The sequence below is a fragment of the Drosophila subobscura genome, chromosome J (assembly GCF_008121235.1).
Source record: "Drosophila subobscura isolate 14011-0131.10 chromosome J, UCBerk_Dsub_1.0, whole genome shotgun sequence".
In the NCBI taxonomy this organism is placed as follows: domain Eukaryota; kingdom Metazoa; phylum Arthropoda; class Insecta; order Diptera; family Drosophilidae; genus Drosophila; species Drosophila subobscura.
This window is the reverse complement of record NC_048532.1, coordinates 12789110-12815426: the sequence shown is the minus strand read 5'-3', so window position 1 is coordinate 12815426 and position 26317 is coordinate 12789110. Positions and strand designations below refer to the sequence as shown.

The window sequence follows — 26317 nt, the reverse complement described above, 5'->3', positions numbered from 1 at the left end:
AAGGCAAAAAAAAAGCAGCAGAAAAATGGGCAATAAATGAAAGTGAAAAGTGTTCTGTTAATTTTTTTTATGCAGATCTCTGGCAATGTGTGTTAGTGTGTGCAAAAATGGAAAAAAACGCGGGAAGATTCCCCTTCCCATTCCAATATTCAATGTCAAGAAGAGGAGAGAAGCAATAAGAAGTGCAGCGTGTCGTCGCTCTCTCGAATTGTGAGGTGAGGTCTTGGTGATCTCCCACTCTCTTTAGTGCTTCTAGTCCGATTATGCCTCACCTTATTTTAACCCACCCAAAATGTGTGCTCTCAGTGAAATGTGTCTGGAATTATTGGAATTCCTTTGGTTGATCTGGTGCGTTTTCGTTTTCGTTTCGTAAATCGTTTGTTCGAAAATCGTCGCTAACGTATTCGCACTTTCCCGTTCCACTTATCGTGCGGGTGGAAAGAGAACAGACAATGCTGCAAACAACGCTTCTAGTAATGAACCAAAGGTAAGTCTGACCTTGACATTTCTTTACTGTTTTTATTATTGCTAGCATACTCATTTTTGATATAAACATTTTTTAACCCTATTTATTCTTACAATTGTCTTCTTCGCTCGGCTTCTTCTTCTCTCTTCTATTCCAAATTCGTTCGCTCTTCTTGAATGTTTGTGTGTGCGTGGCAGTGGTTGTGTGGGAGAAGGATGGAGGGAGAATGGAGGTGGAATGGAGATAAGATGTGTGCCCTGCATATGTATGAACATATTTTCTATTGAATACCAACTAAACTAAATCGGATCTTCCTAATCAGCTTTGTTTATTGATTGTTCCATCATGGTATAATTATTTCCAGGTTGCTTATGGTAATAAACACTAAGTTCATCAACAGAATTTCCCAACAGATTCGCGCTTCAGGGAGCATTTCTCGGAATCGAATTGAGTTTGGTCATAGTTTCCCCAAGACAGAGGGGGGCATTATTCACTTGACGCAAATACTTAGCATTCCCTTAGCCCACCACCCCTCAACACTTTACACTTTACGTGGGTGGAGGGGGGCAACTATTGTCAACTACTTTTGGGGCAGAAACGATTTCAGTGCCGCTTCCTTCCTGGGCGCCGCCCGCGCTGAAAGGATTTCAATGTCAAACCGCAGCTGTTATTCCGCCGTGGTACGCGACTTGGGACGGATGGTCCATTACATGAAACCCGCGCATCAAGTTTTCCCGGGGAAACGCGACGGCGACCACAAAAGCGACGAAAATGAAAATTCATGAAAGTCCATCCACCGCCGCCGCCGCCGCCGCCGCCGCCGCCGCCGCCGCACTCCAATGGAGATGTTCGGCTCCACTTTTGTGGTCAATTAACGGCCATTCGCCGGGCCTCAAGTTTGTTTTTGTCGTAATGAATTTAAATGACCCACTGCTGCGGCGTGGCCCATCAAGTGGCACAAAGTGTTTTCCAACAGAGAGAACGAAGCGGAAGGACAGGCAGCCGACTAGTCAGCGAGATTCCCCAATCAGCATCCCAGGCTCCAGCCAGATACAGACAGACGGCCCTGCCCCAAGAGGCAGTGCCTTAAGCCCCAGGCCCACAAGCACACATTGTGACAGCACCTGTCGCCGAAGAATTTTCAACAATTTAGCTAATGACTTTCCCATGGAGGCAGATCCGAGCCGAGCAGGGGCCAAGCTGGTCTGTGTGTAGATACCAAATTAATTATATGCCATGCAGAGGAATTAATCAACCAAAACCAGCCACACTTTACCGCTGAACTGAACTCTATTTAACCCCAAAAACAAGACCAAACAACCGCCGACACCGCCCCCTCGAAACTCAGGTGTGGGCCAAAGTCCTGCCCAGCTTGCGGCCATTTCATTAATCACACTCAACACTTAGCAGAAGTCTGGGCCAGGCCTTGGACTTGGGCTCAAGCTCTGGCATAGGTTTTGGGAGTGGGATAAAGTTGGGCTGGTTTTGAACTGCCTCAGGCCTCCCAATTATTTAACAATAAATAAAAGTTATCTTCCTGTTGAGCTAGATTAGCTATCACCATTAGGGACAGTGATAGTCGGTGAAATTAACTCCACACAGGCCTCTACATGAGCAGAGCTGCGCGCCATCTAGGGGATAATTTTGGTAACAGCCAAACCAGCCAGCAGCAAACCTGAAACTTGGTTTTTATGGAATGTGGCTCTCCACGATGTCATGCCTGAAAGTTTTCAGTGGCAAGTGGTACCGCTGCCGCCTACTAGATGGCGTTTGGCAGCCTAAAAGAATGCCACCAGCGAAAGCTCATCAGTGAAACGCAAATTTGAGCATTGCTCTGTTATTTTGCTCTCTCGCTTTGTGTTTGACGGTCAAAACAATCAATTAAGGACTTTATTAGGATACAGGATCACCAGAGTCGGTTTTGGGTTTCTTTTAGGTGTACATTAATGGCTGCCTTTTCGGCATCCCATTGGTGGCACAGTCAAAAATTGCCTCTGCAGGCAAAACACCCACAAAAAAGATCACTTTTAAGTCGCGCGTTAGTCAGGCAACAGGTGTATCGGACCGAACGAACCCGCGCTGCGATAAGATCGGTAATTTCAGGTGTTACTCCCCCATAACAACAGGGAATCACCAGCCAAAATACACGTTTCGTTTTTATGCATATTTGTTATAAAAGTGAATTAAAAATGTGGCCCAATATTAGCTGAAATAATAGAAAAAGTTGTAGCCCTTCACGCAGCAAAAGTGTTGAGCAGACTGGAGTCGGTGTATGTGTGTGATAAGATTAGACATGCGGGTAACACTGTGACGCTTTGTGATAACAGTTAGATGGGCCGTGAGAAGGGGGACGCACACAAAAAGTACATTCAACTAAATTGTTAGTCATTTAATCCGGTAGCAGTGTAACTATGCACATGCAACAGGTAGATAATGCAACATTCCGCCTCTCTGTCGATGTGTGTGAACCCAAAAGTTATCTGGGAAGAATGTAAACTTAGGCCAGATAAGGCAAAGATATGAATAGAAATCACATCAGTGCTCAAACACGATCGTCTAGTAAGAGTGACTAGAATGAAAGCTCTAATAACCGTGCAACAAATGACAATAATTACCAACCATTGACCGCAAATACATTATGATAAAAAAATAGAGTCTGTCTGTGTGTTCACAGGAGATATGCTCATATGAGCAGCTTCCGGCTTTGGCAGCATTTAAAAAAAAATACTTGGAACTGTTGTCCAGTGCGGGAAATTATATATAAATTGAGCCTACGGCCTGCTTTTGGTATTTGTTTTTCTATTGTTGATTGTAGTATGATACGATGTTTGAGTGTTTGTGTGTGACTGCACTTGGTCGATCAATCAGCCCCCAATGAGTGCCTGCCTGCCGGCACCGAAACCAATGCGCGATGCGATCGTCCGCGTGAAGTAAAAACATAAAAACAAATATTTAACTTGGGGTAATCATCCACAAACAGCACACACAAAAAGCTGAACAATAGCCATAGAGTCATTCCAATAATATATATAGGAAAAATCAAATATGTATTGCCAACAAGTACAGGGACACCTGGATAAAGAGTTAACGCAAAGCGAAAGGGAAAGGGGAATCAGTGAGTGGCCATGCAATATTTCCCTTAATCGTTCAAATCCACAGCTGGCTATAAAATTGGTAGAATAACCCAAAATATTCGGTAGGCTAAAGCTGTTAGGGGTAGTCATTGCGCAGCGGGGGGATGTCTGTAAGCGTTACACAACTGGCAAGGGAACGCTCTGGGCTTAGGCCTGCCATTAGCTGCATCATGTATCTGGTCTGGTCTGGTCATTGTCACTTGCTCTCCGCCTGGGTCTGGGTCATTGGCCATTAAGTATTGTACGTAGAGAACTTTGAGTGTGCCGACTAAGGAATACCCTTTTGAGATTTATAGATTGAAGAAGTTTATCATTTCTGACTCCATCTTCTGTTCCCAAATACTCCACGTTTAATGGGCATCAAAAAAGAGCCATTGCTGACCACCGACTGACGTCACAACGAATGCAATAAATTCATTTCGTTTCGTTTCAGCTTTGATTTTGATTTTAATTTAGTTTTTTCTCTTGTTGGTCATTAACTTTGCAGACATGCAACTGTTGCCGCTGTACGTACAAGCACGAGTTCGTATTACTGCTTGATATATCCGGTGTGGCACCAGTGCTGCTGCTGCCACAGTGGTCAACATGTGTGCTGCGTGAGGAAATATTAATAACTAAATGCCATGCATTTCTAATAAATAGCCAAAAGCCACACAACACAGCAGCCACTCAATGGCTAGCCGATATGTGAATACTCTTTGTTTGGAAACTATATTTAGAGCCGAAATTTCTTTTATTGCTCAATTTATAACGCCTAAGCCCGAGCATTGATAATGCCGCGGCGAACCGCGCCAATTGGCGTGGCAAATGCTTGAGTCAGCGGACTACCTGTTGCTCCAGAGTCAAGGCAGTGGCGTCTGCCAAAAGGGGAGAGGCATAGCGAGGGTTAAGGTCCCCCTTTTCTGCCGCCTCTGACCGCCTAATGTCCCTTGTGTAGTTACTGTGTGACACCCCGCAACGTGAGAGCAAAACAACAACTAACGGAGCGCACCTTTTGTGTTGTGTGGAGCGAGAGAGGAAGTGACTTCGTGAGCGAGAGAGAGAGGGTGGGTGACAGAGAGAGCGAACGAACGAGCAGCCAAAGCTCTGCCGGCGACACCTCTGGCTGCTCACTCGCCTTCGGTAGCCGGCAACAGCAACAACAGCAGCACAAAAACCCACAGAGAGAATAGCTTGTACTTCGTAATTAGTCGGCAGATAAATATGCATAAAAACGTAACAAAGTAGAAACTATGCAAGAGGCAGGCAGGCAGACACAGCGATTACTGTAAAGATACAGAAACATATCTATGGGTAATGCAACTGTGAAGCCCGCTGCGTGTGTGAACTATCGGATCAAAGTGGATCCAATATGTTTCTTGGTGCTTAATGATGTGTTGTGCATCTTCTTCTGGTGACATTTCAGTTGGCATTTTGTGTGCTGTGAATGCTCTTAGCGATTGATCTGCAGCTAAAACTGATTCCTGCCTGCGTTATCTATTAGTTTCCACAATTTCTGATGGCCTCCAATAGCAGCAGCAGTCCCACCGATCTGGACAGTCAGGTCAATGTGGAGGATTTGCCCATAACCTTCAAGGTATGTATTTATGGCTCTGATGTGCGCTTGGGATTTACGTTTTTGCGGCCAAAATGAATATTTAAATGCTGTGAAATGAATGGCGCAAGCACCCGCCGCACCAAAACATACACTCGGCGAAAAAAACACTCACTCGGTGTACAAACTACCCAAAACAAAGAGACAAAACAAAGAGTTTTGGTGTGCTTTTTCCAAGTGTAACCAAAATATAACCAGACACGCATGCGTCACGGTCTGCTGCGCCTTGGTTCGGGGGCGGCGACGCATCATCTAACATTTTGGCTTGGCTGTAGCTCTGACATCCGGCCTGTGGCCTGCCGGGGTTCGGATGCAAATGAAGCGACATTTTGCCCGCAGACAACCCAACCACTGACGACCGACGACTGACTAACGGCAAACGCATGCGCAGCGGAAGCAAATGCCACCCGATGAATAATCTCCACCACTCTCCCCTTCCTCTCTCTTATGCGCAGGTCAAATACATTGGCTCGGAGGTGGCACGCGGCCTGTGGGGCATTAAGTACACACGCCGGCCGGTCGATCACATGGTGGGTGTGGCCAAGAATCTGCCGCCCAACAAAGTGCTGCCCAACTGTGACCTGACGGTGTCCGTGACGGGCGTTCAGCTGGAGATCATTTCGCCCAAGGCGAGCATCAACAACTGGAGCCATCCGATCGACACGATCTCGTATGGGGTGCAGGATCTGGTCTACACGCGAGTCTTTGCCATGATCGTGGTCAAGGATGACTCCAGTCCGCATCCGTACGATGTGCACGCCTTTGTCTGTGACAGTCGCGCCATGGCCCGACGGCTGACCTTTGCGCTGGCGGCAGCCTTCCAGGACTACTCGCGGCGTGTCAAGGAGGCGGCAGGTGATGATCAGATCGATACCATAACGCCCGCACGCCAAAAGTTTGCCATCGATCTGCGCACACCCGAGGAGATACAGGCTGGGGAAATGGAACAGGAAACGGAGGCGTAGTCGCAGGAGGAGGAGGGTCTGTTGGGCTCCATTGTGATGTCATAGTTACTTATTGTCCAGTGTTCACTGTAATTGTAAATTGTACGACTGCACGTACGAGTAGTTCTCCTCGCTCACATGGTACGAGTAGTTTCCTCATACAGCTAATTACCCAAAGCTTACATAAGTGTTAAATGCAAAACTGTAAACGATTTTCTATAATAAAAAATAGTAAATATTTGTAAAGTAAAGTATTGAATTGAATGACGAATATCTGTCCCTGAACGAATGAAGATCCGGTGAAGAATTTCGCTTTCAAAACTTGCAGATTATTTTGAATAGAAATCGAATCTAGATGGAGTTGCTTTATATTCTTGATTAATAATATTTGTATGCTTGTTGGGGCCACATCTCTGGTCTGTCCATCCTTCAGTCTATCTGTCTGTCCTTCTTGCGTTGCCCGCCTACAAGTTTATAGCAATTTTTTTTTTGCTTTGCCCAAAGTCAAGCGGCAGTTTGATGTAAATATGTAAACATATGTATGTAAAGGTGTACATATTAAATTCTTATTTAATTTCTCCATTTAATATATTTTCTTGTATCTATTTAATTTCCTGACTATTCACAGAAGCCTTTGGAATAATTATTTTATAATTTTCAGTGCTTCAAAATGAATAAAAACATTTGTTAATTAAATCATTGAACCCTCGAATAAGACCTTTTAAATAGATACAAAAATGTAGTGAACTTTCGTACGGCTGATGCAGCTTTTAAAGATAAAAATCGTTAAGAATCGACGAAAATCTGTCTGCAATTCAATTTCCCCCCTCTTTCGCCTCTGTTCCTTTTGCTTTGTTCTTTAGGTTGGTTTTTTGATGTGCCAACTCTAAGGTTCAAAGGTTCACTGCATTGGAGTTGGCTGCTCTAAAAATAGCTATTTAAAATTTCTTTCTGCACCCATAATAATCATGAGCTTTAAATATTTTATAATTTTTATTTGTCGCTTTTTTGTTTGCAAATTTTTGTTTGTTTTTTTTTTAATTTGTTTTTTGTTTAACTCGTTGGAACAACAACAATTCTAAGCTTAAATTTCAACTCTCGTGCCGCGAAGTGACTCTAAAACTAGGAAATCAAGGAATATTAAATTAATTTAAGACTTGCCTAAAAGCGCAAATGAGAGGGGGGCGGGGGGAACTAGGACGTGAACGGGCGTGGCTGCTCCTCTAGTTCGTTCGCTGATTGTGGGCGGGGGGCTTTTGTTTGTGTTTATAATTTTTTGGCTAGAAGAAATGCCTAACTGGCATCGGCGCGGAACAGGAAACGACGCTTTCGAGCATCCATTTTGCCATGGGACAGAGACTGGGACTTGGGCTCTCGCACCTCGAGCTGAGACTGGGATTCCTTTTCCGTTTCCGTTTCTGTGTCCAACTTGCTGACAGTCACGGGCAGCGTTTGCACCTTGGACATGCTGGGCTCGGCATTGGAAATGCGCTTGTAAATGGGCAGAATTAGCTCCTGTTCCGGCTGAGTTTCCTGTTCAGGCTGAGACTCCTGTTCAGGCTCAGACTCAGACTCAGGCTGAGCTTCGGGCTTTGTGCTCTGAATCAGCGTCACTGGTGCCGCAGCGCCTGGTGTCATGACCAGCTCCATGGGAGCCATCTGTTCATTCTTGGGCGTCTGATCCAAGCGCTCTTTGACGAGCTCCACAATATCATCGATGCTGATTGAGGGCATATACGAGGCAGTGGCTATGCTCTCCTGGGCAGCCGCATCATCGTTTTGGATGGCCGAAGCTTCGGGTTTGTTTTCGGGTTCTGTTTCCAGCTGAATCGCAGAAGTTTCCTCTACTGCAGGTGCCTCTGGTGCGATTTCCTTGACTTCCTCTGGTGCGACTTCCTCCTTGACCTCCTCTGGCGCCTCTGGCTTGGCATTGATCTCCATTTGTGGCTGCATCTGCTGCTCCAATGGGATAACCTGCACGGGTATCTGATAGTCCATGGGCAGATGGTTAAACTGCATTATGTTTATAATGGGCGAATCGGTCATTAGCTTTTCGGGTGACTTTTGCAGCTCTGATTCCTCCATCAGTTGCTCCTCAATCGAGGCATTCTTGTCAACGATTTCGGGCTCTGGCAGCTTGGCCTCCTCAATGGAAACATCTGGAGATTGCTCCATCTTCTCGTTGAGAGTCTCCGCCATATCCATGGCTGCTGTGGCCAGCTCAGTCTCGGGTTTCTCTTCGTTTTTCTTCAGTGTATTGAGGAAATCTGTAATCAGCTGCTCCGCCTCGGCGGCCATCGCTGGATCGACGGGCTTGAAGCCACCGAGTGACTCCTGCGTGTCTTTATTTTCCTCCAGAATCTCCTCCACCAGGGGACTGTGCTCCTGCATCTCTGGCGTGGCTGCGATGCTCTCTGGTGCGTCCGATGGCCTGGCTGTCTCTAGGGCCTCAATGCTGCTGAGGATCTCCTCGTCGGACTCGATAATGGCGGGCTCGTTGCGGTTTCCCTCTACGATTTCCTCAACCTTGGCTGGCACTTCCTTTTCTTCTTCGGCTGATGGCACTTCCTTTTCCGCTTCGACAATTGGGACTTCCCTCTCTCCTTCGACAGTTGGCTCCTCCTTGATTTGCTCCTCTGCAGTCTGTGGCTTCTCCTCCTCGGCAGCCTGTGTCTTTTCCTCTTCCGTTTCCTGTGGCTTGGCTGCCTCCAAAGTCTCGACAATAACAGCGGGAATCTCTTCAATAGCCTCAATGGGCTTCATCTCCTCGAGTCTTGTGTCAATCTCAATCCTTGTGGGTGCTTCTGCCTCTGCTGTGGCAACTTCTGGCTGTGCTATGGCCACAGCTGGCTCTGAGGCCTGCACCTCTGGCTCCCAAGCCTGCACCTCCTGCTCCTGCACCTCTTCCACCACGTTGATTGGTGCCGCATCCTCGAACATTGTTTGCAGCTGCACTGTGGGCTGTGGCTCGCTGAGTTCTACCGCGGCCTCCGTGACAGCAGGCTGCACCTCCTCCACGATGGGTTTTGGTGTGGTTGTGGGTTTGTTGAAGATCGCTGGACGCTTGCGAATGCCGGCAAAGATTTCGTTGCGGCTGGGCGCAGGCGCAGAGGCAGGTGCTGGGGCAGCCACAGCAGGCTGATGCTTGTGTGGCCGCATGGTGAAACGCTGTGGCTTGCTGCTGGGCTTGGACTCGGCCAGGGGCTCTGCTACAGCTTCAGTTTCGGCGGCCACGGGTGCTGCCTCCGTGACGGGCGCCTTGCGCTGTGGCTGTGGCTTGCGGCGATTGGGCTTGGGCTTGGGCTTGGACTGCACCTTGACGGGCTTAGCGGGCTGGGCAACTGGCACGGCCTCGGGTTCGGCTGCAGCCTGCACAGGCTTATCCTTCTCCTCCTGCTGCTGCTCCTCCTCCTCCTCTGGCTCAGCGATTGTAGCTGCCTGTTGCTGCTGCTCCTGCGGCTTCTCCTCCTCCTGCACAGCTGCGCCGCCAAAGTTTCCATTCAACTCGTAGTACCGGGCGCTGTCCTCGCACTCGATGGTCATGTCCTCGCGACGCATGCACGTGAAGGATTCCTGCAAATAAATGTTATAAGTCTCTAAAACAAAGAGGGAGAGAGGGGGAGGGGGGCTGGACACTGTTCCTACTTGACTGAAAATGGTATCCTCGGGACAAATGAAGCTCCAGCGGAAGGTGTTCTCCCTGCCATCGGCATAAGTCACCGGCAGACACACGTGAAAGATCTGGCATTCGTTTTCCACATCCGCGTAGTAGCCATAAGTCTTGTTCGCACACGAAAAGTTGTCGGTGATGTCCGCCCTTATGGAGGTGGCATTGCTGGGCAGGGTCAAAGTGCCCAAAGGCGCTGCTGGGGCTGCTGCAGGCGCGGCCTCCGACTCCGACTCCATTTCCTGCACTTCCTGGACTTCAGCTGTTGCCGGTTCGGGCTTATCCTCGCGTGCCACTATCGCTGCTGTGTTTTTTCTCTTCTGCAAGAGAGGGAGAAGGAGAGAGAGAGAGAGGTAGAGAGACATTCAGCTAACGGTTTACGTGCTTAGCTTTAAGCAATCCATCCAATGAGCGATCCAGCACGTGACGCGGGGGCTCTGAGCTCGAAATTTCACTTGTGTTCTAGTTTTTGGTCTACGCAGCGCTCCGTAAGTGAAAATTGTAGCCCTAAGCCCGAAAGACTCAATCCACTGTGCACTTGCGCACCTGCCCTCCCCATTTATGGCGCGCACTGTAGTTACTTTCGAATGGAATCGCTCAAATATTATCACATCACATTTTAAGCCATAATCGTATTGATTTGTGTTTTGTGATTTATATTAATTTTTTTGGCCGCTGCATTTTAATGAGTTTCAAAACTTTCCCTGTCTTTGTAATTTTTTTTGCCATTTTACTAGAAATTTCCAGCGATTACTCATCGCCAGAAACTGCCCTGTGGCATTCCACGCCGTGTAGAATCTTTGCCGGCTTAAGGCAAGTGCAGCTGCAGGCTATAACTACGTGTCCCGCGCTTAGTCCAAGTCTTTGGCTAAACGTTGGGCATACCAAATAAGCCCAAGACACAGTCAGAGCCAAAAGGCAAAGCCAAACCGTTCGAACCCTCAATGGGAGATGCGTATGCAAAGCAGCCAGCACCAGCAACAGACGCACTGTGGCGGAGTCGAGGAGTCAGTCGTCCCGTGTCCCATTAAAGTTTTTTATTTGTAGTTTTGGCATTTCATTAACAGTTTTGCCTACCCATATCCGTTGGCGGCAACGCACCACACCGAACGGAACGGAAGTGAGTGTGTGGTCAAGCTGTCTGGAGGTCTGGGGTTCTTGCCACTCTGCAAGTCGAGGGGTGGGAGAGGGAACACTCACCTGGTAGGCGGTCAGCGGTCCTGCGCTGCAAGCGGCCGTCAGGCAGAGTAACACACACAAAGTCTTCCACATGTTATTAGACATGATTCGGGTTCAGTTTTTGCTGCACACTCTCTCTCTTTATCACACTAATTATTGCACTTTTTGTTCTCTAGATTTTATGGGTTTATTTGTAGGTTTTGTGTGTGTTTCGGGTTCGTGTTTAATCCAAAAATTGTTATCCAAGCGTTAGGTATTTCCTTTTCTGGCCAAAAGCTTGCACTCGCACTGCCTGCTTGCTGTTGTCTTGTAGCTGGAGCTGGAGCTCTTTGCACACCTGTGAGGCACCGTTGGGTGGAAAATACTAACTGCGACCGTCCAGGGCATGCGACACCCAATTTATATATTCTTCACTTTGATTTATTAAGAATGCAAAAAGGCACAGCAGAGAAAAGCACCAAACAGGCACGCACACAGCCAAAGCGAAGAGGGTTCAGGTACAGGTGCGTGTGCGTGTGCGTGTGTCTGTCGCCCACAATTACATACAAATTACACTGGCAAATGCTTATTGTCGTCGTCGCTGCTGTTGCCTCTTCTGCGCAGACGTGACTGTGCCCGTGGCTTGTGCTGTTTGTGGGTGTGTGTGTCGCTGCCTGCTGCGTAGCTCTGTGTGTGCGTGTGGAACGTATGCGCTGTGGAACCTAAGACAGGCTAGCAGAATGAAGGTGGAAAGAGGACTGATCATGACCATGGCCATGACAGCGCGAAAGGTTTGAGCAGCTGAGGCTAGGGGAGGGCAGGAACAGGGATTCACAGTTCCCTTATAGACATTCCCTTTGGCTTTTGGCTGTCCCTAAAGCTATCCTTAGCTATGCTGAAATTAAAGAAAACATTTGCGGAAAGTCCACTTGTCGATCTTTCTTTTAGCTCTTTAAATATGTGTACAAGATCTTCCCCAAAATCTCTTTTGTAGAAGCTCTGAAGAATTTATAACCTTAAGTTCCTTCCATTCCAACAAAGAACTGCCCAAAACTGCAGCTTTAAGGACAACTTCTCACTTCCTTTAAAGATCTGCCTCATTATTATGCCAGCAGCTCTCACATTCACTTACAAGATGAACAACAGCAGATAGACCAAAACGAATAGTATCAACATGTCTTGTGTCTGACTTTGATGAGCGCCGCCGCCGCCGCCGCCTTGTCTTCTGACTAACTAGCGCCAGTGCATTTAATACATAATTAAGCAAGCAATACGCTAATAATTATTATTTGTAAAACTTGATAGCTATTTCCGATGGCAATGGCCTCTGCAGCTTTCGCTTTTTGTTGGTGCTACACGCGGGGCTGTACGTGATTTTGATAGAACAAGCAAAGAGGCAAAGGCAAAGGTAAACTTCGAGTAGGGCTCCAATGACAGCACTAAACATGAAATTAGAAATTCATAATTGTCGCGTAACACACACACACACACACACACACAGCTACGTGTGGCTTGGACTGTGCCTCTGGGCTGTGGTTTTGGTGAGGGCGAAATGGTAGCAAAACCCATTCTAAATTGCTAATGCGCCTTAATAGGCTTCGCTTGTTTTGGAAGCACACACTGGCTCTTATTTGTATTTTGTTGTATATTTTCTTTAGGGTTTTGGCTGTGTGAAAGTCACTGCATGATGATATTTCGTTTGTTGCATAATCCTGCTCCACCATCCGCGCGTTGGGATGGCTCTGGCCCTCGCCTCGCGCCCCAGGGCCAAGCCAATGAACCCTAACGAATTTTTGTGACCATCTCTGGGATGGGTTCTGTATGCCACTTGGTACACATAAAACTGCAATCTCACGTCGTCGTCTGGGGGCAATCTTTCGAGTTTAATCTGCTCTCGAGCAGAGCCAAGTTGTCACCCATTTTGGCCAGTGCTTGAGGCACAACCAAAAGAAGTTCTCTAATGCCGAATAGAAGACATATAATCCGGGATATTTAGGGAATTTTCTCGATGTCAAGTCACAGTTTTCATGGGAATTTATGGCTTATGGCAGCAACTCCATTGATATATTGAAATGGGGTCTCTGGTTGTCTCTCTCTTTAGTCAAGCCCTTAAGACATAAACATTAAGAAATGCCTTCAGGTACAACGAACACACATTTGCAATGTATTTTCGCGCACTTGGCAACAAAGTATTTGCTTAAATGCATTTGCTGCATGAAATGTTTGCCCGGGACGGAGGACAGGCAGCCCAGACCCAGACTCGAATCGTGCAAAGATAATCGCGTTGACAACAGGGCGACGTGTTGAGGCTGACGCTGAAATTCTACAGCGGAATCATGACTGGAATTATGAACAAATTATATTATTAATAGACAGCCAGACGGACGGAGCACAGGAGTCAGTCCAGGCCTGGGTATTGTTTAAAAATCGATGAAAAAGAAATGCAAGCCGGGCAGGCGAAAATGTTTCTTTGACTTTGACTCTTTCTTTCTTTGGTTCAGGCGAAAAATACAAAATACAGAAACCAAACACATGTAAACTTTCTAAAATGCAAATTGCAGTGCAATGGAAAATCATGAACACTTTTCAATTTCAAAATCACAAACAATTTTAAATGAAATGCCACTGGCAGACACGTGGGCGTTGGAATTGGCCCCACCCACTCGCTGGCCACTCTCCTACATTTTGTTTTCTTCTGCAGCTGCTACGGATCAGAGTCTGATTCCGAGTCTGTTGCACACGCGTATACGTGATGCACTGGCAGCACTTTCTAGTGGCAGTTAAATTAATTAAGTTTTCGTTAAGCACAATTGTGAGTGTGTGCCCATCAAATGCCCAAAATGACAGTTCAATTGACAGCGGCACGTCGTCGCCTGTCACTTAGTGGAGCAGCAGCAAAGCGGAGCACCGAACGCGCTTAGAAATGTTCGCAAAAATCACTCCAAAATGACCCGCCCACTCGTGCCACGCTGCGTGACGCTGACACTTCCTTTTGCCAAAATTAATGCTGTTTTTTTTGCAAACCCTGCACGTTGTTAACCGTTATTCAGCCCACCCCAATGGGGCAAATTTTCGCAACAAGAATTACAATTGATTATTGAGGGTTCGGTTCTGTTTCTCTTTTTTTGCCAACATATCGAGAACAGATTGTATCTGCATGATATATGGCTGAGGGCCACACCTCCCTACGCCCACATTAAACATTTAACCAAAGTCCGCGTTGAAGTTTAGAAAGTGCTGAAAACTAAACTATACAAAGTATTCTCCCTCTCTCTCTCCGTGTCTCTGATGATCAATTATGTGGCACACGTTTGTAGACACCTATGGCACCTCCTCTCCGCCTTTGCCTTTGGCAGTTCCAGTTCGAATCGCTGGTTGGGGCTCCCACGCATTGGGCCAAGTCTGATTGAATTTTGATGGGCAATTTCATTGATTTTAATTTTGCTAATGATAAGAATTTCTTTGCACGAATCTTCATCATCATAGCCAAACGGGGGTTCAGCTCTTGATAACGTGCATGTTGCGGCATGTCAATTCGCTCTGCTCCACGTTGCATGTTAATCGGTGGAGATTTTCTTTCAATTAAGTAGCTTGCGCCTCCCTCGATTAAAACAAGGTCAATATCAAACGTGTCAGAATGCGAGTGAAGGTGAAAAGTGGACAACATTTAGTGGGGAAAATCGCAGCTAGACTTTCTTTTTGTTTGCCCAAATCTCAGTTGACAATTTCTTTTAGTCTTTTGTTAATTTTTCTGTACGCTGCCAAATATTTACAATTTATTAGCCATAAATTTGCGGGCCACTTGTCAGACGTTTGTCAAACACAAATTTAATTGCTTATAACAAACGTCAAACCTTTTTGCCAAAATAATGCTTGGCATGCCGCACGCGTTCTGCGCATGCGCAGCGACACCCATCCAAAAAAATAAGAAAGAACAGCAAAAAAAAACCTTAACGAGCGTCCACAGAGAGACGCGTCTATTTTGGGCGCACGTCGCCCCCTATTTGGTATAACAGAGCAGGTGCCAGGCGGGGGGGAGAGAGGTACACAGAATTGGGCCACAGAATTAGAATCGAATGCACGAAGGCAACCGGTGGAACAGGTGAAATTTCTGTTGGAATTTCAGCGCAAGAATTGACCGCATTCTGATTGTAGCGAAACCACCAAAAAGGGGCAGGAAATGATGGAATTTTCTTTCAAATGAAACACTACAATTATCCAATGTTGTTTTGTCTTTAATATGCATCAAATAACATATAAATATAATAAATAATTTTTGCATAAATAACTTAGCTCTAAGCGTTTCTTCCTTCAATCGAATTTCAGCTATCGAAAGCGTTAAAATAAATTTAAAATTTAGTTTACATTTAAGGGCATTGCACTAAGGGTTCTCCGTCTAGGGTTAAAAACTAAAATTGGTTTACTGGCATTTGTTTTTGTTTGTTTGTGCTACAATTAATTTTGAGCTAGGACCTTAACTGGGGGGATTATTTAATAATCAGCTTCATAATACGATATAAAATCAAATAAATACACGCAATAAATTAATTAGCAGGCAGCTGTGGGCGGCTGCTGCTGGGCTCCATTGGAGTGCAGGCAGCTGGGGCTCTCATTGGTGGGGTGCTGGTTCGGGGGCATCGGATCTACTGCCATTGATGCTGGTTGCGATAGGCCAGATAATGGGAGTCCTGTGGCTGCTGCTGCTGTGGCTGATGTTGATGCTGCCCACGGATCTGATAGCTGTCCGTGGATGAGTCAACATCCTCAACGGATGGGTCCGTTTGCAGGGAGCGCTTCCAGTAGCTGCCCGGCTCGCTCCAGTCGTCGCCATGGTCCTCGTAGTGGTGCTGATGGTGGGCATGTTCAACGTATACAACCTAGTTAGAAAATATGCAAAACACGTGTGGCGTGAAGTGAGAAACACCAGAGGAAGTACCAAAGAAGCCCAAGAGTGTGTGGGGTGTGTGTCTGTAGCTGTAGCTGGTTATGTTGTTGTGTCGCTTTGTATGTCAGTGTCGGAGGTTCATTATATGTTTGTGTTTGTGTGTGTGTGTGTGTTATATAGGGCAGGGATTTCGCAGGAATATTCCAAGTCAAATGGAAACTTGGAATGGGCACGCCCATACTTACACGGGAACGTTTTTCTATTTCTTTTTCTTTTCTTTTTTTTGGAGGAAACTCTTTGGAGAAATTAAACTTAAACTGGGTCTTAAACTGTTAGTAAACTCTTTTTGTATATTTCGAGTTGTACGTTCCGTAAAAACGTTGCTTTTTTTTTGGGGGGAGGTAGTAGGAGGCTGTCCAACAATTTTTACCACCATATCTGAAACCAAAAAGGTCTGAATTTGTTAGCAAATAATACTGGAATGTGGGCACAGTTTGGTTTGTGTGCTTTCGATTTGGAGCTCGATTTTGTTGTTGGTGGTGATTGTTGAAACCAAAGCTGAGTGGTGGGTGGGTGATCCACAAAAAAGTAGTTAGAGCATAGTTAGAGAACGCATTTTACAATCCTTTATATACATCTTTTGTGTGTGTTTGTGGTTGGGTAGACAGATAGACAGACAGAGCACAGGGGCGAGGAAAAAACAGAGATTAAGTGAGTTAAGAGGGGCCTCCTTTTGCCACAAAATAAACGCAGACTTAAGAACTGAAAGAGTGCAGAATATATCCATTTAGAACAAGGAACAATATATGTATTTCGGGTCTCATAACCGTCGTGTGTCCGTTTTGCCAGCGGGGTGGATTAAATTTATTCGCCCACACAGCTGCTCCCCTTAGAGGCTTTCCCCGTCACACTCACCTTGGACGGCGGACTGCCGCGTTTCACGTCGATCCAGAAGCGGGCAATGTTGATCAATAAGCCAATGAGTGCTATGGCAAAGAACTTGACCTGCAGATGGGCGCCCAGGATCTTCAGCAGCAACTCAATTTTGGCCTTCAGGAAGGTGCCGACCAGCATTACTTTAGCCAGAGCCTTCTTCTTCTTCTTCTTCTTGCCACGGGTCACTAAAGAAAAGCGAAAAGTGAATGGCAACTTGTTAGCTAAAATTTTGTTGCACTGGGCAGTAGAATGGGCAACCAACTTACTTGGCTACCAAACGGAACGGAAAAACAACAATAAATATCGATATATTTGTCGCTTGGGAGGGTGGTGTTTGTTAGTATGAACTGCAGTGCGCGTTAAGTGCGTTAACATTAACAATAAACGGTAACGGCAAGCAAAAGCAGGCAATAAATCGAAGATATTAACACAAACGAAAATAGACAAAATCAAAATTTTAAATGTAAAACTGACAGTAGCTGAAAGCTGTGGCACGAGCACTGCTTTGCCAACTCAACTGCCTTGCCCACTCAACTGCTTTGCATGCTGACCAGCTAAACTGCTTTGACTGCATAAAGCAGTTTGCGTGTAGCAGTCAGCTCGCAACAGTGAACGCAAGTTTGAATTTAAATTTAAATTTGAATTTTTTGCTCCTCCACCTTAACTTTTCTTTTCTCTCTGATCCACCACCACCGGCTATAACATAACTAAGATATAGATAGGCACTTAAATTGTGCTAGGAAATTGGTGCGCAAAAGTCATTTAAAACCACACGCAGCAAACAACACACACCTCCGTTACTTCTACCATATCTAATTGGATTCCTGTGCTTGCGCTTGCCGCCGCCGCCGAGCAGCTCGTCATTGGCTTCGGTCAGGTCGTCCAGGAGTCCCAGTCCCAGGCTCAGATCGCTCTGCTCATGCTCCACCGCCGCTCCACCGCTCGCGTGCTGTCCCTTTCGCTTGCGTCGTCCCTTGACGCGCTTCTTGTGCTTCCGCTTGTTGGGCTTGGAGACGGCCCCACCACTGGCATCATCGTGCTCCACACTGCCACCGCCGCCGCCATGTCCTTGGCCGTGGCTAACGCTATGCGAGCCATGACCGTGGCCAGAGTCCTCTTCGTGGTGTTCGGGCGCCTGCTGCACCACCACCAAAGTGGCTGGCTGTGTGTGTCCCTGGTCCTGTCCGTGTCCATGTTGACCCTTTTGGCCCTTCTTCCGGCGCTTCTTGTTCTTCTTTTTGTCCTTTTTGCGCTTGCCACCGCCTCCAGGTTTCTTCACAGCTCCCGCGGCCGTCTCCTCGCCATCCACCAGCTCTATGAACTCTGCACCCGTGGAGGCGCTGTCCTCGCTGAAGACCGTATTCTTGACATCGTCGCCCTGCAGCTCTGCTGGCGGCTGTGCGCTGAAAACACTCGCAACGGGTGCATTTTCACTTTCTGGCTCCGCTTCGTCATCTTCGGCCTCTTCTTCCCCACCTTCGGGCTCACGCTCCGCTGTGTTGTTGTCTGAGGCATTATCATCATCATTATCATCATCATCATCATCATCATCAGCATCTTCTTCGTCGTCAGCGTCGCCTTCGTCGTCTTTTTCTGCGTCTTCGGCATCTTCAGCGTCTTCTTCCTCCTGGTCAGCTTCCTCAGCGGTGTCGCTGCTGTCTGCTGTCGTCTCAGCATCCGCCTCATCGTCTTCATCATCGTCTTCCCCACTCTGATCGTTTTCACTCTCATCTGGCGTGGCTTTCGATGTCTGCAAATACTCGTATTCGCGGCCAAGGAAGCTGTTTGGGCAGAGAGTGGAGTGGGGAATGGAAGAAAAACAGGAACAAATGAAAATCTGGCTGCATTCGACTTGTTTTTCGCTGGGGCTGGGGCTGGGGCTGGGGCTGGTGCTTGGGCCACTTACCCGTCCATGGATTCGGCCAGATATTTCTTCATATAATTCGTGCCGATTTCAATTTTCTTTAGTATCGTCGATGGCTTCTCTTTCAGGGGCAGCTCCGAGAAGCTGTAGCCGCGTCTCTCGATCGTTGCATTCATCTGGCGATCGGCCTCGACTGTTGGCCATAAAAAGAGGGGGAAATGCTTTTATTTTTAATTGCTTTTTCGTGTAAATGTTTGACTGGGAATCGCGTGCAAAACTGCCCCTTGGGGATGTCGAATAATCGTACTGAATGATCGCTAAATGTGTCCTGCGGGGATCACCCACATGTGGCTTTCCCCCTAATCTTGTTTAGCTAGAAGCTGTTTTTCCTGGCACCCACATATGTGTGGGAAAAAGTCTTTTGTTGTGGGAAATTTAAGTCGAATTTTAACTCAATGGAAGGTCAAACTGTTGGCCTTTCAAATGTTAACTTTGGGGGAAATATTTGCCTGGAAAACGATCTCTAAACCTACCCTTTAACTTCTGCCATTGGGCATGCAATTCGCCATCCCAGGAATCCAATATCCTGGCCGACTGCTGGCGTGCACAGGTCCATGGCTCGGCGCGTATGGGGCACAAGGCCAAGTCCAAGTACGGCGAGACCTCTGCAAAAAGAAGGCAAAAAACAGTGAAGATCAGTGTAAATATGAGGCAAAAACTGCACCGAGGGGGAGCAAATATTGCCACAATTGACAGTTTGACTGACTTTCGTATGTAGCCAAAGCCAGCGCCGACGCAGCGTTGGGATTTGTGGTCCAGTTTGGCTTACTGGCCGGCTAACATGGTTTCTGGTATCTGCACAGACCTGTGGCTTTTCCAACTGCAAATATTTGAGTGAAAGTATGGGGTGCAAGCAGGCTCTGAGTCGTCACTGCCACTGCCGGTGCCACAATCAACTCAACACCTTCTGTGGTGGCCTCCTGCTGGTGCTAACAAGTCTGCGGCACGCATCCCCCCGGACCTACCTGCGCTTGTTTGTGGCACGGGCCATGTTTCATTTAACGATTAACGACGTGCCGTACCGTGATCTCTGCTTAGAGATCAATCAGACAATCAGACATGGAGTGAAAATGTCATGTCCCGGCGATTGTCAGTAATTAAAATGACTGCTGCCCGTGCGTCCGGCCTAAGTAGCTAATTTAATTCGCAGGCCAGACTCGCCATTTAATTGAGAATAATTTTATTTGTTATTTGCTATTGCAGCGACAGCATTGGGAGGTCTGCGCCACACACTCCCCTCCATGTAATTTCCATATTTTCCATCAATTTTTTGTGCGCAAATTGAGCAATTATTGTGCTGCTGATTAAATTCATTAGGACCTGGCTGTGGGCTCTGTGGCATGCCTCGTATGTGTATTGTAATTGCCACATTGTAGTCGTGATGGGGGAAAATGTATTGCCAGTTCGTGTGGGCTTTTCGTTATGTTTTTTTCTCGGTATTTGTCGTTTCTTTTGTCACAATCCATTGAGCTTCATTTCACTTTCGATGGCAAGACATGGCGCCTTGCTTTGACCCAAGGCCTGGCTAATATTTATTTGGCAAAAATTCAATGCCAGGTGAAAGCCAGAGGATGCCACCGAAAAGCCTGTGAGAAATTGTCTCTTCTTGCGATTCGTGGTGACATTCAACACACAAAGACAGAGATAACATCCTGTTAAATTCGACCCACGCTGCCAGCAAAAAACAAAAAGAATGCCGCAAAAGGCAGCGGGGAGAGGGGAGCGGGTTGGCACAGGGAAATTCGCCAGCGACTCTGGGGAAGTTCAAAGAAAGCTGCCAGCAGCAGCAGCAGCATCGTGCTACTCCCTGGCGAGCGGTGGCATCTTCGATGGCCTGTCCAAAACTTTGGCTGGGGATGTCTTGTGGTTGTGCCACAACAAATGTGCCACATTATTTGGCAGCTCCTTAGAAGCACAACCCCCTGCCCCTTGCCATTTCCTTGCACATTTTGTTAGCTGGGCAATGGGCGATGCCCGGGGGCGGGCGCTGTTGTCTTTTCACTTTTTATTTTGCTTTTCCTGATGTCTTTGGCAGGGCGTCGCATGCTAATGCCACGAAGCTACCAGAGACCTAGACCCAGAGCATGTCTGTTGCCCCGACTGATGGCCAATATTAAATGAACTTTCACTGCAATTGAAATTTATGCGTGGCCACAGGGTGGCGTAGGGTAAGGTAGTGCACTCCTCGCGGTAGTAGTTATAGGCATTGGCCGGCAATGCTTGGCCTGAGCTCGATGAGGGGTGACGCAGAAGCTTCGTTCAGCTTCAGCTCCAGCCGTAAACTGCTGCTGCTGCATGTAGGCTAACTGTGTCCCGGCATTTGCCTGCCGGCAACCCATAACAGTAGCCCATAAAATATTAGCATAATCACCATCAATGAACGGATTCTAGCCATATTTTAGATACATATTTTTGGCTGCCAGATGAAGTTGTTGAGATGTGAATGGGCAAGTGAATCGTTGTTAAAGTTAACCTGAATTTGGCATTACCATTTGGCATTCAATGGGCAATAGATCTGTCAAATTGTGAAGGGAATGCCTCAACATTTGATGGGTTTTCGATTTAGTTAGAGATTTAGAAAGGTTTTACAAAAATGAAGACATAATTGGCGCAAGTACCGAAAATATGCGCATTCAATAATGCCAAAAAGAGATAATGTTCCACAAGGGTAAGGAGAAGTAAAAGACAACTTTTGGGGGAGTTAAAAATACAGAAAAATATTAATAGAAGCGAGCCTTAGGACCTTAACTGGTGCTCCGTTGTGGTCTAGAGAGAGTAGAAATTATGGAGAAGATATTGTGAAGATTAAATATTCGGCATTTAAAATACAAACATAAACAAATTTAATGGAATTAACTCTGATTTGGACATAAATGTATTTAAAAGTCGTTAAAAAAAGGCGAACCATATTTAATTTAAATAGAAAACACTTGAAAATTAATTAAATATATTACATTTGTAGGAAATATATTTAATATAAAGAAGAAATATATTTAAATCCAATATTAAGTATTTTGAAAATACAGGAAATATATTAAAAGCAAATATTTGCTTACTAGTTGAAAAATTTAAGTGAAAGCACTTTCTTTTTACAATTTCCCATCTCTGATTAAATCTTTATTTTCTGCCTATAAACTCAATCCCTAAAATTCTTTCATCAAATTCAACTTAACTGCCTTAAAAAATATATTCCGATAGCTTATATTTCCTTCAAAGAAAACTTCAACTCCATTCTTTTCCATTGAATATTCATTGAGTCTCTATGGAGCAAAACCCCACTTGGGCCATTGTCTGCCATTTGATCTACCAGTGGGAATAATTGGGTGTCTATTACAAAAGAATTTTGATGGGCCATTAAAGAAATCTCAGACGGAACAATATAAAATGCTTAACCTAACCGTTAACAGTGAGCAACAAAAACAAACATGTGAGGAAGAGCGCTGAGCTCTGCGCTCTGAGGCTTCGAAACGTTAATAAACTTTCACTGGTTTTTCGATCTGGCGCAGAATTTGAATTGAAGAGTCGACCGTCAACCACAGACAACAGCAACAGCAACAAGCAAGCAAAGCAAATAACAAGCAGCACACATGAATCAACACACACATGAATCAACACACACACAGTCACATATATGTGTGTGCATATGTATATGAATGGTGTAGCTCCACTTCGGGTACGCAAATCGATGGCTGGCTGGTGGCTGCCACACTGAAACTGTAATCCACTCCTTAAGTGGCCTACGCAGAAAATCCACTCGACGGCAGATGGCTCTCCAGCTGCAGCCCCAGTTTGTCCATCTCTTAAGCCAAGTCAAACGGAAAAGGCTGCCAAACTAGGCAAGATGCGAATGCCACTGGCAGTGGCTATGGCAATGCCTGGCACTGCGGGCAATTAAAAAATGAAATTAGATTTCCATGAATTCCAGTGCAGCAGCAGGCAGGTTGCAGGCAGGCAGCCAGCCAGCAGGCACTTTTCATTTTTTTGCGCTTCAACCAAAAATGTCACCAATGCCGCGCTCCGTTTTAGGCATGGGATTCCATGGGATTCCATTTCAAGTGGCATTGTTTTGCCTTTTATTCAGAGCAGTGCGGACCAGACCAGATCCAACCAGACCCAACCCAGAGGCATATTTAAATAGTGTCCGACGACTCACTCTCACATACGAATATGACAAGACGGTTATAACCCAATTAACCGAGCATTTTTCAAGTTTTTTTCGACGCTTTTGGTGTCGTCGCAATTTGTATTGTACAACTGCCCGAAAATGGAGGCGCCTCGCGATCTGCCCCTCTGCCCCAGCACCTGAATTTGCAGCCCGTCCCTGGCCTCTGTCTTTGCTCGATCCACGCTTTTGGGTTGCTTTTGTTGGGTGTGTGTTTGGCGTGGTCACCGACTGAATCTGACACTATCACAACTAAGACATCAACCTGTTTAGTCTTGCCGGGAATGCCTGCCTGCCTCTGCCTGCCGCTGTTGCCGCTGCTTGTGTTGCTGTTTTTGTTGCAGAGGAAACGCTGTCTGTCTTGGTTGTTATTGCTGTTGTTGTTGCCACTGCCACAGTTGCTACTCTTGCAGGGCAAAAGAGTTCCATGAATAATTCATGCGATTGGCAATGTTGGAGCTCAGCTCATCGATGGAAGAACACCAGGAATGGGGCAAGGAATTGCGCTAGGAATTCTGTCGGGGAAACGAATCGAGTCATACTTTATGGGCATTTATTGGCAGTTCTTCTTGCAGGTTGAGCAACAGTTACTTTACTTTACTTACAACAGTTTCGTACTCTTCTTACAGTGACATTTCAATCTTTCTGCCCAATGAATACCCCCCAGATCCGCCACTTATTACCTCCCTCAGTAATCCACCTGTCAGTCGCATAACTTAACCCTTTGCTGCCTTTATTGCCTTTAATGCCCGCCACCCAAAACTCTCTTTTTATTTACAATTTATGAAAATTTTTACTTGATTAAAACCTCACACCCTCGACCACCAAAAGCAGTCAAAAGGCGACTTTCATTTATTACATTAACAATTCTTTGGGCATACTTTGCGTACCGCAAGTGTATTTGATATTCGCTTAATCGGCGACTGGAAAACCGTTAAATCATGTTTTGCTTTTTAGACTGCGTGTTTCTTAATGACTCGACACTCTGCACCCCACACACCGCACTCCACCTGCTGCCGCACACACGCCCACCGTTGAGGCCGTGGAAGGGCGCTTGGCCGCCTCTTGGCCGCCTTAGTTCTGGTTTAGTTAGTTATGACCCATTTTAGAGGGCTTAGACACAGCCAGAGCAGAGTTTTGCCCTAAACGATAATGAGGCGTAGCCCACTTCTTGGGCCTTCTTGCACTTGCCTGCCACTTGCTAATTGTGCGCCATGCAGCACACAAAAAGTAGCAGACAAAGCAAACAGCAGAGGCAGCGGGAAGCAGGTGTAAAAAAGTGTCATCCGCTCCATAACGTAACAGAGCCAAAAAGAGGCATAGAACACAGCGATGTGCTGCTCTGCTGCTGTTCTGCTCCCTCTGCTGTTCTGCTGCATTGCCCATGAAAGTCAACTGGCTAACGAATCCCGTTGGCAGCTGAGACTTCAACTCGCAATTGGATGGACTCTGGAGCTGTCAGGGCCTGTCTTCCCGTGAGCACTCGAATGGCTCATAAATCTTGCTGGCCAGTCTTGCAGACTTTCCTCTCCCGCTGCTGCTGCTCTTGCATTATATAATTGCCAAACAAAACAACAATTTTGTTGGCTTTGCCCTCCACTCTCACATTTACCTTAATGAGCCGAAATTTCACTGCAATAAAAGTATTTCATTTGAAGGTTTTTTTCAACGCAATTTTCTGTTTTGTTTGGTGTCCAAAGAAAAGCCACAAGCAAAACAAATTTGGTGGGGGGACAGCCAGCCTGCTGCTGACTCATTTGATCCGATCTCTAAAGAGATTTCTTACCATTTAAGCGTCGGGCAACAGGTGCTGCAGCTGCTGCTCTGATTGGCACTGACACGGAGGAGACGCGAGCCGAGGCCGAGGCCGGTGCCGGCAAGCTCCAGGCATGCGCTGTGGGCAGGAGCAGCCAACAGAGCAGCAGGCCCATGGCTGCTGCTTGGACAGAAGGCGGTCGCCAGTCCATTGTTGGATGGATAAATTGTTGGGGTACGTCACACACTTGCACCGTTAGCGGATATCAAAAATTCCAAAAAGTCAACTCTCGCTCCAGCGGAGGAGCAACACTGATTTATGTACACACTCTTTTCTTTTTCTTCTTTTTGTTTGGTTTATCGACACGCACAAGAACAAACGGCGCTTTGTTCCATTTTTGTTTGATATTTTAAACCAAAACCAAAAAACCGAAACGAACCGATCCAAGACCGAAAATGTAACGAAAAATGTTCTCTCTTTGCAGTGGCTGTTGGGGATCTGCGATCTGCACACGACCAAGTTCAAGGTAAGATTAAGCCATGACGCGCATACGTAAGAAGTTTTATACCAAAACACGAGCGGCAGCACCATGCCAGTTGCCAGCTGGGAACCGGCGGCGGCTTAAGAGAGCGCAATGTGAAAGCGCGCCGCTCTTTGGAAAGTTTCGCGGCAGCCTTTCGAAGCTGGTCAAGAGAGTCGAGCCGCTAGAGCCAAATGCTGTAGCTTGATATTGACTTGTTCGCTGGTTGTTTGGATTTTTAGCAAATGTGTGGCATGCACTGAACAAACGGATCAATTAAGTTGTCCGCTATGTCCCTGAATATTTATATGTAAACCAATGAACTGTGACCTGAACTTTTGCTAGGGTTTTGGACTAACATTTTAGCCAGCTTTTTGTCTAGGTATTTCGTCATTCCTTTATCTAAAGGAAAGAGTTTCTGTGTCTCTGCGAACAATGGTTAGCAGTGGATATGGTTTAAGTCTTTTATTTCTCAGCTGCTTTGACCTCTTAAAAGTTCCATCTAATCCATCAACATGCGAGTATTCGTGTCTGCATTGAGCAGGCACACGAATTGAACTCTTCGTTTCATTATGCAGACGACTGGCCCCCAATGGATGTCATTTGGAAAGTCGTTCGTGGCAGAGAGATGCTAATCCTGCCAAGGCAGATGCAAATCCCTGTTCAGGGTGCAATGGAGTTGCAATGGAAAACAGGGGAGATATTTCCTGCCCACTTTTACCTTTCCCTTTCCAAAGTTTTCATCATACTTGGCACCTTTTTTAGTCAAACATATTGCATAGTCCATTTGTTTATTGATTAAATTAACATTTGGGCAACAAAATTGCATCATTCACAACACATTCTGTGGCAGCGGCAGCCAAAGCTAATTTTCACCTATAATAAGCTATGAAAAAGGAAAGTTTTCTAGCTGTTTACCAGTCCCTAATTGACAATTGACTTGGACAATTCGCACGCTAATGCTAGATGTGTGTTAAGGCCTAGGCCTAGCCCTGTCTAGGCCTGATAACCCCACAAACATTGGCAGGCACACACCTGACGCGTCGTCTCTGGCAGCAAACAAAAAGAAAGTTTGCACAAAATATTGATTGTCAGATCGAAGTTGGAGGCGAAGTAGGTGTGAGCACAATCCACAGTCCACAATCCCAAATCCAATTTGGTCAACGCACCG

At 46.3% G+C, this 26317-nt stretch overlaps 3 protein-coding genes across 4 annotated transcripts; 1 reads left to right on the top strand and 2 right to left on the bottom strand.

Annotated features, from left to right (window-relative positions):
* Window positions 1-2457: 2457 nt before the first annotated feature.
* Window positions 2458-6389, top strand: LOC117894734. Its single transcript, XM_034801932.1, has 3 exons — window positions 2458-2559; window positions 5006-5176; window positions 5650-6389. The coding sequence occupies exons 2-3, from the start codon at window positions 5099-5101 to the stop codon at window positions 6157-6159; spliced, it is 588 nt and encodes a 195-aa protein (XP_034657823.1). The 5' UTR covers window positions 2458-2559; window positions 5006-5098; the 3' UTR covers window positions 6160-6389.
* A 759-nt stretch (window positions 6390-7148) lies between these two features.
* LOC117894930 (titin) lies at window positions 7149-11145 on the bottom strand. The gene is made up of 4 exons (XM_034802232.1): window positions 11006-11145; window positions 9784-10125; window positions 7412-9711; window positions 7149-7379 (listed from the first exon to the last, which is right to left on the bottom strand). Exons 1-3 carry the CDS (start codon window positions 11087-11089, stop codon window positions 7432-7434), a joined length of 2706 nt encoding a protein of 901 aa, XP_034658123.1. The 5' UTR covers window positions 11090-11145; the 3' UTR covers window positions 7149-7379; window positions 7412-7431.
* Window positions 11146-15246: 4101 nt separating this feature from the next.
* Window positions 15247-24915, bottom strand: LOC117893477 (sarcoplasmic reticulum histidine-rich calcium-binding protein). 2 transcript variants are annotated; one of them, XM_034800100.1, is made up of 6 exons: window positions 24657-24915; window positions 19182-19313; window positions 18691-18841; window positions 17577-18565; window positions 16764-16969; window positions 15247-15840 (listed from the first exon to the last, which is right to left on the bottom strand). In XM_034800100.1, the coding sequence occupies exons 1-6, from the start codon at window positions 24835-24837 to the stop codon at window positions 15607-15609; spliced, it is 1893 nt and encodes a 630-aa protein (XP_034655991.1). In that variant the 5' UTR covers window positions 24838-24915; the 3' UTR covers window positions 15247-15606. The 2 variants fall into 2 exon arrangements, with proteins under 2 accessions (XP_034655991.1, XP_034655992.1); XM_034800101.1 differs by having other exon boundaries at window positions 15247-15810.
* Between the last annotated feature and the right edge of the window lie 1402 nt (window positions 24916-26317).

Excerpts from the sequence above, each read along its gene's own strand:
- LOC117894734 (XM_034801932.1), top strand. The coding sequence starts at position 5,099 with ATGGCCTCCAATAGCAGCAGCAGTCCCACCGATCTGGACAGTCAGGTC. Across the intron at positions 5,177-5,649 it reads ATTTGCCCATAACCTTCAAG|GTCAAATACATTGGCTCGGA; the intron begins GTATGTATTTAT and ends TCTTATGCGCAG.
- LOC117894930 (XM_034802232.1), bottom strand. The coding sequence starts at position 11,089 with ATGTCTAATAACATGTGGAAGACTTTGTGTGTGTTACTCTGCCTGACG. Across the intron at positions 10,126-11,005 it reads GACCGCTGACCGCCTACCAG|AAGAGAAAAAACACAGCAGC; the intron begins GTGAGTGTTCCC and ends CCTCTCTTGCAG. Across the intron at positions 9,712-9,783 it reads AGGATACCATTTTCAGTCAA|GAATCCTTCACGTGCATGCG; the intron begins GTAGGAACAGTG and ends ATTTATTTGCAG.
- LOC117893477 (XM_034800100.1), bottom strand. The coding sequence starts at position 24,837 with ATGGACTGGCGACCGCCTTCTGTCCAAGCAGCAGCCATGGGCCTGCTG. Across the intron at positions 19,314-24,656 it reads TGTTGCCCGACGCTTAAATG|AGGTCTCGCCGTACTTGGAC; the intron begins GTAAGAAATCTC and ends TTCTTTTTGCAG. Across the intron at positions 16,970-17,576 it reads ATATGGTAGAAGTAACGGAG|TGACCCGTGGCAAGAAGAAG; the intron begins GTGTGTGTTGTT and ends GCTTTTCTTTAG.